Consider the following 17945-nt stretch of genomic DNA (forward strand, 5'->3'; position numbering starts at 1 on the left):
CTGTTCTCAATTTGTTTTTTCCAGTAGCTTTTCTCCGTCCGTTTCACTCTTGCTTTCCCTTTGGTGCTGGACATATGGCCTATCTTCATACTGTGTATATTATATTTCCCTTGGATAATCTTGACTGTTTTATTCATAGGTGGGATGGATGTACCTTCTGAAGCAGCTGAGGAAAGAACTTTCTTACAGCCCAATATTTTGTTGAGAAAAGATGGCTTATTACATATATTACACTCTTCAGTGATACAAAACCCCATTTTCAAATTTCCTATGGGCTTTGTAAAACTGTTAGTTATTACATTGTTATATCTCAGTTGCAATGACTTATGAAAGTTGTATTTTGTCTGTTCCCCACCCTCTTTAAAAAAGAAAAAAAGTAGGTCCTACCTAAGCAGAACAGCCTGTGCTTCTTAACAAGGATTTTATTACTATGTTTCCTCCAGATCTTTCAGGTCAAGGAAGTACTGCTAGATGTAAATATTTCAGAAGTACCTAAATGGAGAGTATTCAGGTATAGCAGCTTTTCTGCCTTCAGGAGGATTCTGTCTGCTTGTGCCTCCAAAATAGGGAAATAGAGGCTGGGGGAAGAGAGCTGGAATAAGATCTATGAATGCCAAACCTATAGGGTGTATTATTACTTCATAGATGATTCATAGGAGGATTTAATATGTAGTTGTAGTTTCAATAAAATACAAGTAAGTTACTGGGAATAAGATAGCGAAGGTTGTCATCATGACCATTTCATAACAATGCATCGCAACAATTGTAGAAAAATCGTATGAAATACAGGCAGGTCACTTGAAGTAGAAGGACTGTGCTTAATAAAAACCACAACAGGACCGTGGGCTGAGAGAAAGTCCCAAACTAGGGAAAGAACTGTTAGGTCAAGGAGCTGTACCTTATTGATACTGCGTTCCTTTCTTCTTGGAATCAGAATTAAAGTTGGAGACAACAACAGAGGGAAGGAGAAAGAGATGGGTCTACAGAGAATCGTCAGCCTTTTGCTTTTTCTCTGTTTTCTCAGAAGTGCTAAATGCTGTCTTTCAAGGGACTGTCTTAAAGTGAAGTGCTCTGCTGTGTTACATCCTCAGCCATTTTGACAGAGCTGGGCTTTTTGGTTTTTGCAGTGAAGAGACATCTCAGTAAAACTCCTAAGTAACAGGTGGATTTAGAAAATAACAAACATACTTCAGTTGGCATTTATTCTCACTTTTTCTTAAACTTTCCATTTATTGTTTCCTGTTTGGTGATCAAGCACAGAACTGTTTTGTTGGATAAAAGAAGTTTAATCTTATCGATCACTTAAGCTCAGTTAAAACTGAAAAGTCATCTAACTCATCAGCTGTTAACAAACACTGAACAAAGATGCAGAAGACTGCCTAGTGTGAGCTTAACTTCCACTCCCATATTTGTACTGCAAATAGATACAGATACAACAGTACTTGCAAGCACTGAGGTTTTGAGATTGATTGATGGTTTGATTGTTTTTTACTATGGACTGCTAGCCCATGTGCGTTAGAACAGTGCCTTTCTACACAAGCTGTAAATCTGACATTATATATATGTAGCCTTTTCAATAGCATGTTTGTTAAAGGTGTGTTTTTATGTTTGCTGCACCTTTCCAATTCTTAATAAAAATATTGCATAAAAAAGGAAGAAAAAGTACCTTGGAAATACCCCATCTTTTCTCTTAGTTATAGCTATATACACTCCTAAGTGTTCTTGTGTTCCTTTCAAGCAGAATATATGACACATACTAGACCAGGAATCCTACTCATATACCCACACAGCTTTATCTGTAGGTTTTTTCCCCAGTTCATCTTCTAACATTGAAAATACCTTCCAGAGCACCGATTTGGCCATAATAGCTTTCCAAGTGTGCATTAAGTTCATAAAGTTTCAATGTGCTATCATTGTTTTTCAGTTACTGAGCCTCAACCTCTTATCTGAAAAGCAGGTCTGTTATTTATTTCTTATGGGAAAGAATCTAGTCTCATCTTGGTGACAGCATAAATGGAAGGGTGTTGGGTTCTGGGTTTTCTCAGAAGCATATAAATGCAGGTTTCTGGATCTTCTTGTTGTATGGTGGTGTTGTGCTGCTGTGTGTGGACAAGTAGTAGATTGGCAGGTAAACAATTCTGTGCAGCTTCACAGAACTAGATGAAGGTCTGAAGTGCCTGGGAAGATGCCACGTGGAAAAAGAGGCTGAATGCCAGGTAAGGCTGTATCTATGTAGGACGTGGCTTTTGGAGATGTGGAGGCCAATAGAAAGCAAATAAAAGGACCAGAAAACACAGATTTGAAGAATGACAGTCTTGAGATCAGATACCTGTGTGTTTTGTTGGATAAAACCCGTAGAGCAAAATTCAAAGCATAATACAGAATGGTTTTGACCTGTAGCTCTACAGAGCTTCAGCAGATTCAATATAACCTTAGTCATATAGTCTTTTGGTTTTTTTGTTTGTTTGTTTGTTTTAAGGTTCTTAATTGTGGAGGAAATAGGAAAGGATCAAATGCTGAAGCGTGATGCACAGCTAGCCTGTAATATAAATCTATCCCTTCTTAACCACTCAGTAACTAAGGCACTCAGGTATCTTTCAGCTATCAAGATAATTCCATAAATACTTGGCATTTCAGCTAAGCTGATGAACCAGGGAACTGCAGTGGCCTAGGGAATCTGTATTCCAGAAGTGGTAAAAGATCAAGAATGTGCATCAACTGTTTAAAGGAGTGTTGTTTGAATGGTACCCCTGAACTGGATGAAATGCAGTTATATACAGTGTAAGGTCTTGCATAAGATTAATAAATTATGAACGGGAATCTCATCATTTGCAATTTTATAAGGAGGAGGAGGAAGCAGGCAAGTTATTTGGTTCACAAGATAAGTATTATCTCCAGTGTAATGTATCTGTAAAGGTTACTGTGATCATAAAATGCATCAGAGCAGACATTGCTAGTACAGCTTGGGATGTTTAGTTGGATTTTACAGGATTCTGCTGAGACCTTAACTGTATTTTGATCATTCATGTTTACAAAAGATGAAATGAAACTGATTCCAGCTGTTAGAGAAAAGAGAGATTAAGACATTCATAAGAATGAGGAGTCTGTTTTGTGAAAGGATGCTGGGAGAGCTTGGCTTGTTGGGCTAAAAATGAGTTAGGAATAGATAGGGAAACACGAGGGGTTTAAAAAAAATAAAATTAATGCTAGAGCTTATTGAGAGCCAAGTGGATGTCAAATGGCTATGAATACATTTTATCTAATTACAAGAAACCTCCTGGCTACATAGGAGAGTCGTGCTCTAGAATAGTAGCCCAGTGGGAGACATGGGTGAAAGAACTGGCTTTTTATAAGATTGGTCTTGATGCTTTTATGTACAATCCATCTGTGATGGATCCTGATGCATGATAATAGGGAAGAGGAATGAAGCTGCAATTGCAGGTGAATGGACTTGATTCATGAAGTCTTTTTCAGTCCTTTAGCCCTGATGGTCCAGCAACAGAAAAAGCAGATCTACACCCAGACGGTAGGGAAGCAATAAAAAGGTTTTGGCACAAAGGACACACTTACTTTCCAGCTATTAAGCAATTTTCTTGTCTCCTCTCCTTAGAAGAGGGATATATTGATCCATACATAACGTTTGGTCAGGAGCTCCACTGTACGAGTGTGTCCTTTTTCCCTTTCATCTGGCTTGGAATGACAATTTTTGATGCGTCTGAGCCAACTTAGTTGCTTCATCCCTTACCTCTTGTTTGGCACAGGTAAGTAGATTCCTTACATAGTTCCTTCTGGCTCTGAGTTCAGTTTGTCTGCCAAAGCGGTAGGTATTTTACTTTCTAAAAAGTATTTGGCTACAGAGCAAATTGAGTTTGAGGAGAACACTGCAACAGCATAAGCTTATCTTTGTCTGGTCCCTGCTTACTGCTTTAGCAGATGTTTTCTTTCTGATATTACATATTTATTAACCTTGATGAAAGCTTTCTATCAACAACAACCTTTGTCATGGACACTTTTAATGTTTGTGCTTACATGCTTTCCCTGTCTGGTAACTTGTTTGAGATATGGAGAAAATAATTCCTTGTTGAAGGGATCTGTGGAGAGTTCACTGTGCAGAATGAAGGGGCCTTTGTCACATAAGACATTAAAAAAAATTGCAGATTTCAAATGCTAAAACAAGTTTAAAAGATAAAAATGACTTCATTAGTTAGGCTGCGATGATTTTTATTAACTAAGCCAGACCCTATAAGTACTTTATTGTCACTATCAACAGTAAAATGTAAGATTTGCAGTGGCAACTATTTGAGGTATGTTGTGATCTGTATGAAATGATAGAAACATTTCACTACAGAAGAGGCCACAGGTGTTGGTAGTAAGCGTAGTGCCATTCTATGTTGCCAAGTCTAACTTGAGAACATTTTGTTTTGTGTTTTGTTTTGTTTGTTTGTTTGTTTTAATATATACCCTAAATTGGGGTTATTTAATTTGGGACCAAATTTCTGCAAAGCCTTATGAACATGGAAATTCTTGCCTGTTGACCTTAAGTCATTAGCAAAATCAGAAGTCTTAATCTCAATGTTTAAGTACTTACTATGCCAGCTGCTATGTTATAAAGAATTTTCAAGATCTGTAGTTTTTGAGTCATTTATTTCCACTCTTTTCAGAGCATCCCCCGTTGTATCTGCATTCATAGGCTTCTCTTTTTATTGTTGTAGAAATGGACAAAAGGATGCGTGCGTAGTGGACTGTCATCATAAAGGGGGTATGTTCAGGGTGTTTGGGTTCTTTATTAGTATTAACTTTACAAGTTTCTCACTTCAGAAGTCCCAGTGCAGCACAGGTCACCCACTGAATCACAGCCTAATCCTAGCAAGCGCATAGAGTCCGTTGCTTCTGTTTTGACCACGGAATTCCCTATGACCTTGTAATTGTACAAAACATGAGGCTGCAGGGGGACAGGCAGAAACCAGATATCAAAGACCTACTGGAGCAGAGACAATATACAGACAGTATGTGAAGGCTGCCTCTCTCCAAAAGGCAAGATAGGTTATTTGTTTACTCAAGCTGTATCTCAAAATATCCGCTGTATTTTGGTTTATCCTAAAATGCAAACAGTAGCAGCATGAAATTGGTTAAAGCACCCACCCAGAATAGAGATCTGATGTTTTTAGCCCTACAGAGTTCAGCAGAACCTGAACCTGTAGCTCCCAATTCCAGCAGAGTCCCCTGGCCATTAGGGTATGGGATGTCCTGAGTTTAGGCTTCTCTCCGTGTCTTCTTTTGGAAATGGGCATCTTCACCCCCGCCCACCCCCCCAAAAAACCGTTCCAGAGGGAAACTACTTAGGAAGGCAGTGTGCCTTTCTAGATTGATGTAATGGGGATTCCATAGGGATTCCTGTACGTTTGGGTGAAGTTCTGGGTTCTTGTTCCCCTTTCAAAGGCTGGCTTTGTATTTTCCGTCTAGCAACTTGATCAGAGGAGTTCACTGTGTCCATAGCATGGACAGGAGCTTAGTGTGCTGCACTTTGGTTTCCTGGTGGCCCACCTTCAGCAGAGGTGACAGTGTTTGCGAGGCAGGTTATTCCGTGGTCTGGTGTCCTTGGCACTCTCCCAGACTGGAACAAGCTGGGGGTTAGCACACAGCACAGAAATTAGCTCACCGACTAACTGAGCAGGAAGACCTTTTTTTTTTTCTGACAGTAGGAATCTCCCCTCAGAAAACTCGATAGACTCTGCTGAACCGAGTATCTGCTCGGGGACGCACGGTCTGCGCTTGATGATTTGTCGTTTGCTATGAGGTGGCTCCCTGATAAATGTGCAAAAGCACGGAGTTGTCCTCCAAGGCAGCCAGTGAATCACCCCTCTGAAGCCAAATGTTTGCTGTAAACGTTGCAAAGTGTAAGGTGTGTAACATCAGATGTTTTCAGCTCGGTCTTATGTCTCATTTTTGTCATATGCCATTATTGTGCAATTTGTCTGCTTGAGGCTTGTTCCCTACAGTTTGTACCATGACAGAAGGACTTTGCATTACCAAATGTCTCCTTTCAAATTGTCAGCTTCGGGGAGTGTTTTCTTCCCTCATGGTTTGAAACAGAACTATGCAATAAAATGTTATTTCAGAATTTATTTCGGAGTTCAGAAGCCTGCATCTGAACGTTTTCTTCTGGAACTGGATTATTGGTAGAGTCTTTATGTTGGTGGAGTCAAGTAAACATCTCTGATTTAGGCATAAAAATAATTTTATGTGGTGAGTGTGAACAGAAAGGAAGTCTTTGTAGGACTGAACTCTGTTGACATTATTTTTTTTGCATTGTTTTACAGAAGACCTTTTCATCTGACCACAGCAGCAAGATTAGCTAATGCAAGATTTACATTCAAGAGCAAAATTTCAGTGGGACAGAGCTGTTGTGCTGTTTCATTTTGGTTTTCAGATCAGTATAGTTACCATTAATTTCTTACCTTTGCTTATAACATGATTTAGGCCTGTTTTGCCCCAGATAGCCTGACCCCAGAACTGTAGCTGTGAAACTAATGTCATTCTACATTTCCCTAGTTTTCCCTCTTTCTGCTAAATCATGCAGAATAATGGATTACTGGATTCTCTCTTCTTTACCACAATGGGAAGCTGAGATATCTCATGTCCTGCTAACTTAGTTTTAGTCTGTTTCAGTTAGGAATGAACACTCCCAGATGGGCCCCTTTACAGATAGGTGTGTGTGGTATTTATTTTTGATACTAGAAGAATTTCAGATGTTAGAATTGTGTTATCGTCACAGTTTTTGTTCTGCTGGTGTTTGTTTTAAATAGAACACCTGAATATGCACTGTGTTCGTCTAGTAATTTCCTCGAAGCCTAAACAATTCAGAGGTTTTCAAATGAAAGTGCACGTTGTTAGTAGATTCCCGAGACTCCAAAAGTATGTCTTTAGAGTTGTCTGTCTTGGATAGAAATCAAAGTTTGAGCTGGGCACTGAATATTCTTTTGGCAACCTTTTCTGGTGTTGATTTCTTGCTTAAGTTTCTGTCAGTGTGTGTATTCTAATAATCACGGGTTGCACAAACAGAATTTGATTATATCCACAGATTCTTCTGTGTATTTTCATCCAAAGTTTTGAAATACTCTACTCTAGGATTTGGTAAAATTGGTTCAGCATTCGTACGTATGCTGTTGGTTTTCTTAGGCACTATCTATATGCAGATATGTGTTTGTAACTATATATACATACACATGATATGCACTCATATGTACACACATAACTTGGAGGTGGGAATATTAAGAACTTCATAAGAAGAAGAAGGGGCTTCTCTGAGTGCCCATTCTGAAACAGCAGAATATGCCAGATAATTTTGCCCTCTAGTTTGAAATCAGTGTAGCCAGGTAAGTATGTACAGAAAAAATAACCCATTAGTGTAATAACTTGAATATAATGGTGCCAAAAAGGCCTTTACAAGTAATTATACTACATAATTTAATTTTTGGCACAACCAGCCTGAGAGGAAAAGAAGTTGAAGTTAATGCCTGTGCCTTCCACAATCTCTCTTCTGCGAACCAAAGTGCTCTTTTCTAGAAGCTGCTGTCTGCAAGCCAGCAACTGCTAGCTGTCGAGACTCACTTGTGCTGTTCACCTCTTAGCTACAACCAGTTTTCAATAGTGGCACTTAACTTATTTTATCATTTTTTTTTACTTACTGGTCTGCAGTGCAAACAGCTTAAAAATGATTAAAAATGCACAAATTCTAGTGGTAACAACTGTTAGATGATTAAATTGTAGTTTATCCTGAATCATGTGAATCAAATGGAAAATGACTAAGCATTATGTACAGATATTAAATATTAGTCTGAAGAAATTGCAGATCAATATTGCTCAGCATAAATGCTAGGAAATTACTCTCTTTGAGAAAAAGCTGAGCAAATACGCTGTGCAGTTAGTGCAAATTATTCTTACTGCTAAGAATAAAAACATTTTCATCAAAGCTTCTTTGTGTTAAGGATGGTATATCGCATTTGACTCCCTTTGAAATGCAATGACTTATGGTTCACCTGATATTTAAATTGGAAGACTACAAGGGAGAGAGAACATATTTTTTGACATAACTCTTCCACAGTTATTAAGTAATTGCCCTTAGTCTAAACCTAAAACAGCAAAGCAAGCTGAACAATTTAATAATCTAGGCTGCACAGTAAAAATCTGTATTGTATTTCCACATTAGCATCTTTGATTCATTGTTACTTATTTCTTAAACAGAAGTAGGATGGAGTTGATTGCTGTGCTCCTCAACAGCTTCACAAAGAATGTATAAAAACTTTCTATTATTGGAGTATCTAGAAAGACTAAAATCATCCTTCTGCAGGCTCCCACGTGTAAGTTCTTGATGAGAAGTTTGCACCATTCAAAGGCATGAGTTTGCAATCTTTTTTTTTTAATCACAAAATTGCACAGTGGTCATTGTTTAGATACAGCTGGAATGAAGGTACGTTTAATATTTGAACACAGAAACCATTGTTACCTTTGTCCTTTGAATATATGTGAGGCCATTATAAGAGAAAACTGATAGCTGTATTAATGATGAAGTGCTATGGGAATCTGTCATCTCCGCACGTTTGCCTGTGAGAAGGGATTTTGTGTCCTTTTTTTCTGAATACATATGTATGGTTTCATGGGAAAGATCAGGATCTCATTAGGATGGAATCTGTAGAAACACTGTAGTTAGGCTTTATGGCTTTCAGCTCTTATCCATTATTCCAAAGTCTGCGTGAATGAAACTGATGTTTTTTCCCCTGCTTTTGAACAAAATTACATGAACATTTTACCTTGTTTTTCCATGCGTTTTCCAGCGTACTGATAAGATTTTAGTAGCCAATTAATATATTTAAATCGCTGTCCCTGCTTTGTCAGCGGCTGTTCCCCAGCCTTGATGACAAAAGTAGACAGATGGATCGGGGAAGGGACTGTTTTGTCAGGATGAATTTAGAGCATAAGGAATATGTTAAATTGACAGCACTGAAAACTCAAGTCTTCTGACTGCCCCTGTCCTTGCGGTGCTCCCAGTTCCTTCTTGCGCCTCTTGCCCAGCTCAGGCCTAGCAGTAAGCTCTGTGTTTGCTTTTCTCTTTTGTTATTCCTTGCTTTGATTGCACTGCACCTACTAAAAGCCAAGCACCTGGTTCCTTGTGACACTTTTTAGTGCCCGTTAACCTGAAGTACCAATCTGGAACTATTTTCCCGGCAGAGCTCACAAGGCAAATGGAGACCACTCGTTTGTTGTTGGTACCATGGTTTTCGTGTAATTAACTGTAGCTGCTGGGAGCCCAAAATAAAACTTTGAAGTCTTGGCCATTATGTAAGAGCAAGAGTGGTGCAACTATTTGTGGCATCTGGGACTATTGATTTACCGCAGCGTGTCAGCGCTGGCCGGGCGCGCTGCTACGTCAGCCGCGCGCTGTATTGTTTCAGCTGCTCTGGCCTTTGTATTTGATCCTGTCAGCGCTTGCGTCAGTGATGCATATCATCGCCTGCGTGATGTCAAAGTGTGGGTGTTCGGTTATAGAGACATAGTTAACCTAATGTGCCGCAGTAAATCCTGAATGCTATTTCCTCCTGGGGATAGCAGTGATTCATCGCCGCTCGCATTAGGCTCATGCTAAGTATAGCAGCCTTCGGGAGCTGCAGTATCCGCACAGATCAGTATCAAAGCACTAATCGGTATCAGAAAGCTGCGGCTTTCTGAGGAAAAAGTGTTTGTTTGCGGCCCGCTCCCTTTGCGCGCCCCCCTTCCCCAGGTGGCAGTTCAGCGACAGGTAAATCCTACGGAAGGATTTGGCCCGAGTAGTGACCCCTTTCCGCTTAATTGCGCTCGTTAAGGTAAAAGGGGAAGGCCGAACGGCTGCTAAAACTCTGAAGTAAAACCGTGAGGGGAAAAAGCGGCCGGCGCTTCCCTCAGCGGCGGCAGGCCGCGGCGCACCTGAGCCGAGCCGAGCCGTGCCGAGCCGCCCCGCCCGCCGCCGCCGCCCCGCCCGCCCGCCCGCCGCGGCGCGCCGGGGAGCAGCCGCCAGCCCGGCTCGGCTCGGCTCGGCTCGGCTCGGTCCGAAATGAGCGGTAAGGGGTGACACGAGGGGGCGGGCGGCGCGGGGACGTGCTGAGCTCCCCTCAGGGCGGCCGAGGGGCTCCCGGCGGCGGCGGCCATTCTGAGCGCCGGGCCGGGCCGGGCCGTGCCCCGGAAGGGCACCGGCGGCCGCGGCCCTGCAAATGTCGCCGGTCCCCGCGGGCAGGGCGCTCCGGGGGCCCTCAGCGATGGAGCCGGTCCCTCCGGCCCGCTTCCATCAGTGGCTTCACACAGCCCGGGGCAGGGGGAGCCCTCCGCTATTTCCCTCTCCTTTCCACCCCTACCCGAGGGTTTGTGGCGTCTTTGTGAGGGATCTTGGTTTTTATTGTGTTTTAAAAAAAAAAAATAACACAAAACGCTCGTTTAAAGATCCGTATTTACAGCTTTTACCTTTCGTAGCAGTGAGGTAGCAAATTTCAGGCAGGTGAAGTGGAAGTACGCCGAAACATCTTGGGTTACGTTGGGTTAAATAAAGCTTTGTGGTATTTGATAAGTCATTTCTCAGGAATAAAGCCTAAAACAGCTGTGTGGTGCGTTGTTGTTGTTTTTCTTTTCCTCCCACTATCATTATTTTTCATTTCTATGTCAAGAGAATTTGTTTACCTGAAGTATGTTAGAAGATTTGAGACCTCCTCTTAAAAGCATCAACGTTTCCAACATAGTGGCTTGGAGGAAGAAAATTCCCTTTACATGCAGTAGAGAAAAGGAGATATTTGTCTAGCAGGACTTCCAGAGGCTGTTCTCCACTGGTGCTTTTTAACCAGCCACCCCTCATGGTAAAACACTGGCCTTGTCTTGCTTCGGTCCAATCAATCGCTAAGAGCTTGAGAATCCTTTAAAGCCAAGATCTTCACATTTTTTGTTTTCATATGGAGGAGGGGGAAAAATGTATTTCTGCCCATATATAGTGTTAATACTTTATCTTTAAATGCATGGTACTTTCCTTCATAGTTTTGCAGCTGGTAATGTGCTTTCTGTCAAGAAACCAATAACTTTGCTGCGAAGACCCTGTATCCATTAAAATTTTTCATAAAGTTTGTCAACTTTTGTTCCTGTGCTTTCTGTTCTCCTAAATATTCCTGTTCAGTCTAACCTCATTCTGCAGTCACTTGCAAATCTTATCAGAAATATATCAGAAGAATCTTGAATGTTAAAAATACTTTCATTTTTTCTGGAACCATAAAACGCTAAAGATAGGATGCAAGTTTTCAAACTGCTAACTTGACTCCATTCAAAGTTGATATGTTCATTTAGGTTCATATATTGCCTTCATGTGACTGCTAGATTATGAATCTATACTGAGAATGGCTTTGTGGATCAACCTCTGTACTGGACTGGAGATAGCTGCTTTTTCGTTAGTTAAGACAGAAAGTTAAAGCACTCAGTGAGTGCTCTTTGGAAAGAAGTATAGTTCACTTACCTGGACCTTATTTTTTGTTTTAAACATCCAAAGAATGTTGTCTAAATTTAACAGTCTAAAACAGCACCAACAAAAAAGCACGTAAATACCCACCAGCTCACAAAGAAACAGGCTATTCATGTCAGAGTTCCTTCATCCTCCCAGCATGATGAGTTTGCTATGGAAGTTGAAGTAACTGTGGGCTTGATTCTCAATTTACCTGAAACTTATGTAGTTGAAAATGGTGAGTTTAATGAAAGCTTCGGTTTCTTGTATTCATTATGAAAACCACAAGTACGCTATACAAGAAAAAAGATACAAGCTGTGTAAAATCCATCCTCTTATTTAAGAATTAATTTAAACCATTATTTGGTTGAAGGACAACTTGTAATAAATATGCTTCCGTTGCTGTTGACCTTTTGGAATTTATTTTAAGATAATACTCTAAAGCACTTCTTAGCTTGTTTGACCACTTTTCATTTGACTGTCCTTTTTCAGAACCTCATACTCAGGGGAAGCTTTAACTGAAACATTTTTGAGTTCCACCTGAGCAAAAACCTGAAGAAGGTTCACTTCTCAACTTAAAGCTTACTGTAGACCTCTTATTTGCTTTTTACGTGGTTCAGTTAATCTTTCAATTAAGACCGCATTCTTGAAAATTCTTCTTTCTCGCCACTGTTGCGGATTAACACTTCATCAAGAACAAGGCTGTGATTCTTTTTAGGTAATACAATTCAAAACTTTTTTATCCTATTGTGAAGGAGTCCCTATAGCATGTGGAGTCAAGTTTGATTACATGCCTCATTTTTTATAGAATGCTTTTTGTTCCTTTTTCCCATTCTCGGCATTTGGGAATAGTTACCTTTATTTTGCTGTCAAGTTCACACCTATCAGAATGAGATGTGCTAGTACGATAAAACGCACCTTGCATTTGCTTTGTACTTTTCATTTGCAGACCTTAACACGGTGTATCAAACATTAAAGTGGAACTATGAACACCCTTTCAGAAGAAGTATTGTTGAAACTTCACTAAGAGTTGGGTTGATGCTTTTGGTAGCGTCTAAACTGAGTTGGAAATTTAGAGAATGAAGCCTAGGGTGTTTGTATCCAATCTCATCATCATGCCACAAAACCTAGTTAGATTACATCCTGTTTCATTATCTCATTAACAATTAAACTCTAGGAATTGTTCCTGTTTTGGATAAATGTGGGGATGTAAGGACATCTGTATGCAGTCCCTCTTGTAGCCTATGCAAATGCCCTGGCTCTGATAGAGACCAGTATCAAATCCAAAAGGAGAGAGCATAAGGGCTGGTCAAACGCACAGAAATAACTTTCCTCTTTTGAGCCTCCTGAACCAAAAGTATTTTTTTTAATTATTTTTTTACAGCTCTTAGTGAATTACTTATTTCAATTTGTTGAATAGCTTCGGAATATAACCTTTCATTTCTGCAATGTTCTTAAAGCAGTGAGTTACAAAACTTAGCTGTGCATTTCCTGAGAAATTCCTTTTTCCACTTTAAACCTTTTATTCGTTGATTTAATTTAGTACCTCTGGTTCTTGTACATGAGAAAGTGTAAATGATCCATCTTCCTATTTTTAGGCAGTTTGTGATTTTTATAGGTCTCTTACTATTTCTCTCCTGCTTGCTCTTTTACCTTTCCTCCATCTTCAGGTGGAAGAATCCTGGTTTCTTGATGGCCTCTTCTTTAGTTCTGTTGTGTCTGGGTTTTTTTGTTTGTTTGTTTTTGTTTTTGTTTTTTTTTAAGGATGGAGACAGGCACTGCAACTAGTGCTCAGGATACTGAGATCCAGGATAAATTTAGACCCTGGGGTAACATGTTCTGCTTGTACTCAGTTCTGTGAGTGATGATTTTGTGTTCTCTTTCCTTCTGCGAATCCCACCGAACAGCTCAGTCGGTTTTTCCTTAGAAATACATGTAATAACTCCATAATCTGTTTACAGCTAATTTGTGGCTTAACGCTGTAAATAAATAGTTCTGTTGGTTTTGTCCAGGTGCGTTACTTTGCACATAGCAGCACAATTTCTTCTTCATTTTTATCATCTAGTCATTGAGTGCTCTGAGATCCTTTGCAGCTCTCTGAGTGCATACCAAGAATTTGTCACCTCGGCATTCATTTCCTTTTCCAGGAATGTTAATACATTGAACAGATTTATTTTTGCATGCCTGTGGTACTCTTTGGTCACTCTAGCCACTTTGAAAGCTGATCATTTATTTTTCATCTTTGTTTCCTGTCCTTGGTCCAGTTAGTTGTTAGTCATGAGAAGCCCTCTTCCCTTTTAAACCAAAGGCAACATTACTTCTTAAAGGGTCTTTGAGAAAGATCGTCAAAAGTTTTTTGAAAACCCAAGCAAGTAACAGTGTCCCTGTGCTCTTTGAAGGTACCAGATTTTCCAGGCAGTGCTTTATCTACAAATGCCACCTTAACACATCCTCACTGCATCATACTTATCTAAGTGACTGTGAATTCTGTTCTTTCTGGTTTGCTTGGTACAAGGATCATCGTGGTATCATAACGTCTTACCATTTGTAGGAGTAGACTCACTGGCTTGTAAAACACTGGCTTTCTTTCCCCTAAGATTTTAAGTTGGTGCCCTGTTTGCCACCTCCCATTCCTGTGGTACTGAGACCATTTTAGGTGTTGAGCCCATGGTAACAGAGCAGCAATTTAGTAAATAATTTTATTTGCAACTCTTAACTGCATACTGTCTGGTTTTAGCATTTTGTTTCCGATTTTTTGTTTGCTTGTTCGTTTGTTTCTGTAGTAAAGTCTATTCTATTGCCTCTTCATTTTGGGACACTTCTTTTGACTTGTCACGTGCAAAGAAGTTTTGCCAAAAGTTCTTCCATGAGCTGACAGAGAAGGGAGAAATAGCTACTGGAGAATTACTTTTTACTTTGTTTCTGTTTTTCTTAAATGTCTCATGTTTCGAAGAGTGCCCTTTGCTATAATTTTATCCGTACAGTTCATTGCCTTTGTTTATCCATGTTATCTTGTATATTTTTCACAGAGACTTTGCAGTTCAGTATGTTCTTTGAACTTTCAGTACCGCACCATTTAATAATTTGAGGCTACTTTTTTTAACCCATTTAGGTCCTGCTCAGGTTCCAATGATGTCCCCAAATGGTTCAGTGCCTACTATTTATGTGCCTCCTGGATATGCCCCACAGGTATGTCCCTTTGATTCTTAATTCATTTGTGTGCATGCAGATTATAGAAGTAGAACCGAAATAGCTAATTCAGTAAGTGAATCTGTCAAACCGGAGTCACTGTGATCAAACGGGTAAATAATGGGACGTGCCCAATAACATCTCTGTGATGGGAGCCAGGATGTGTGCCCATTTAGTTATATATTAACTACTTGCATGACAATAACAGGTACACTTCCTTATTTAGTTCAGGATCCTAATGTACTAGATGCCCTCTGAACATAAAAAAGCTCATGACCCAGATAGTTCATTGTGCTGAATTCTTGGTTAGCAGGTATTTTCTCTTGGCATCAATGTAATTTTATGTACATACATAGCTCGTGTCTAGGAAGTTCCCTGCAGATAAGGAATAAAACAGATCAGTTAGAAAAAGCGTAGCAAACAACATGAAAAAACATCAGCTGTCCGCTGGGGATAAGTTACCATACAACACACGTTTCCATGCCTTATCTTGAAGTAGGGCTGTGCTTTTGTTGCTGCTAAGGGATTCCTAATTTAGATGCCTGAAAATTAAATGTGAGCCAGATAACCTGGACATCCTTTAAAGTACATTAAAAGGACAATTCCTCTCACCTGTATTTGTTATTATGCTGAGATATAGGGCCTTCTAGATGATGTCTGTTTCTCTTCCCCAACTACAGAATGAGCACGGGGGTTAGTAGCTCAGACCTGGAAACTAGAGCAGACGAATGCCACTGTCCATAACGTAAATCTTTATCATGATATTCTGCTGTTGAGACCAGTCTACATCTGATTCACTGTGTACATTGGAAGAGAATACAACACAGAATGCAACCAAAAAATCCTCAGTGTCCAGGAGATGTAGCACAAATGATCTGAGCTGCACGAAATATTGCCCTCTAGTAGCAGAAAAGGCTGTTAGGGCAGGCAGGCTGATCCATGGCGTCTCCGTGGTTTTACCTTTGATCTGTTGAAAGTTGGCTCATGTATCTCTCATAGCTGAGTTCTGAAACAGGCAGAAGAGAAATAAATTAAAAATCGTGAGAGTTCATTTATCTTTAAATCATAGTAAAATGGCTTGATTCCTGTTAGAATTCATTTTTAAAGACCTGAAAGAATTTTTGAATTGGAGTGTGAAATTTTACTATGTTTCCTGAGTACTTCATTTCAGCAGATGAAGCACTTAGCATTCAGCAAGTCGTGTGACCTGTGACAATCTGAATCATTTTTATGAAATTACTTTATCCTCCCTTTGAGGACTGCCTGCAGCAGGCAGGCTGAAGGACCGAGTTTTGCTGGGGCAGGCTTGTTAGCCTTTCACTGGAGCTTGTTAGTCCAGGCAAGTGTTGTGCTGGCACAGCTCTCTGACTTTTGAACCGAAGGTGCCTCACCTCTCTCCAGCTGAGAGTGCAGGTGGAGTGAGCTCATGTCTGCTGTTTTCATCCGAGTAGGAATGTCATAGTCCAGGAAAACCTGTAGTTTATAAGGCTTCTGAAGTATTTACTGCTGACAAAACATACCAGCTGTTGTGGTTTGTGTTGGAAGTTCCTGTTACAAGCTAGAGGATTTGATAGCGGTCTTGCAAACAGGAAAAAAATGCCGATGTTGCTAAGAGTTACCCTGGACTTACTGCAGTCCCACCAATGTAACTTCCATGATTTCTTTAGGCTTAGCATATCTTTAAGTCAGTAACTCAGATACATTTTGAGAGAAATTGGAAGGCAGTTAAAAGCCTAAAGCCATCAGTCTGGAAGAACAGCCTCAGCATCCTCATTCTGTCTGTCCATTTTCATTTAGTTCTGTTCTACCTCTGCTTGCTTCAACTTCTGCTTGGCATTGACACAGCATACTGTCCTCTGTTGGACATCGGGGATAGCTACAGAATAAAGCACATACATTCTTCTTATATCACATACATAAAAAGCAATTCTTAAGTTGATTTACTTCTCCCTTCCTTTTCTTTTGGAACTGTAATTCTAGAACTGTGAAAGCAAGCACAGGCATCTTCATTCATCCTCTCCAAGCTGACTGTATTCAGTGCCTGTAGTGAATTTTCCAGTGATGTTCAGTTGATTCACACAACCAGAGAGGCCTATGCCAGAACTGTGTGTTTTGCTAGTACAATTAACATAATAGCTTGTCTTTGTTTTGTTTTTGTTTTTGTTTTAACTTAGGGTGACATACTTGACACGATGCACATAGTGCTTTTTTGTAGCCCCCCTGCTATGAGCATACAGTTGAGCTGTGTTTGATTTAGAGGCACAGTCACAGACTTAGCTTAAGGTCCCTGCTGCTTGAATTGGGTATCTATTTCTGAGTTACTTTATTTATAATTTATTTGTTTTCTTGGGTTTGCTGATAACCTAAGTAGCCTGTTTTTGAGGAAGTTGCTTCCTATATAAACTATCTGCAAATAAATTTGTAATAAATTGCCATTTCCTTGTGTAAACAAAAGGGATTTCGGTGGTGAAAACTACATTTGGAGAATTTCCTTGAACAGCAGAAGTTCTCCTTGACTTTACTGCTGTTAATATATATATCGCACCTTTAGGTACCAGCTATAGCTGCACAGATATGGAACTTTGCAAAATTTCTCTTCCCCAGTAAGAGACAATTTCTGTATACTGAAAATAGTGAAACTTTTTTTTAAAGTCACATGGTAGGTTTGTGTGTATATATATAATTTTTTTTGAAGTTGTGTTCACTTAAGTAATTTACATTGATTTCTAGCTTGCTGTTTACGTAAGTAAGGTGGGATCAGCTCCATTTTGTACATACTTTTGTCTTCTGAATGTTATTGCTTATCTGTAAAGATCTTTGTTCTACATTACACCAGAAGCATATAACTGTGCCTACATAGTTTTCTTTTTTACTACAGTAGGGAAGTTTTGAAACTATTTCCTAGACCATCCTCACTTACCCTGCATTGGTTCAGCTAGCAGGATGATTTCGGGACTAAACTAGAAATTCCATTCCAGATGCACACCAACCGCAACAGTAACGTTGTAAAACCACTGTTTGATCCTTCAGGCAGCTTTCTGTCACAGACACGGTGGAAGTGTTCGCACCAGGACGTGGGACTAAATCTAGCCAAGCATTACACCGTTAAGCTCTAACAGTGCAGGTCAGAGCAGCTTGGCACCAAGCGCTTTGATCTCCGGATCTGATCCTGTTGCCCCAGATGACTCACTGGTTTACATGTGCATGTTCCACCTGATTCCAAATACCAGTGAAAACTTAAGTCACAGAG

General features: G+C 40.0%; 1 protein-coding gene across 4 annotated transcripts in view; it reads left to right on the forward strand.

The window, feature by feature from the left end:
• The window catches only part of FNDC3A (fibronectin type III domain containing 3A), a 118911-nt gene that overhangs the window by 54006 nt on the left and 46960 nt on the right, over positions 1-17945 (forward strand). For 3 of the 4 annotated variants that reach the window (XM_083821616.1, XM_083821617.1, XM_083821619.1), the window contains one exon: positions 14619-14695. In XM_083821616.1, the coding sequence (XP_083677742.1) occupies positions 14619-14695 (77 nt within the window). Of the gene's footprint in view, positions 1-10017; positions 10095-14618; positions 14696-17945 lie in introns of those variants that run through there. The other variant, XM_083821618.1, reaches the window with a different exon arrangement.

The sequence above is a fragment of the Anser anser genome (genome assembly GCF_964211835.1).
Source record: "Anser anser genome assembly, chromosome: 1".
Lineage (NCBI taxonomy): Eukaryota > Metazoa > Chordata > Aves > Anseriformes > Anatidae > Anser > Anser anser.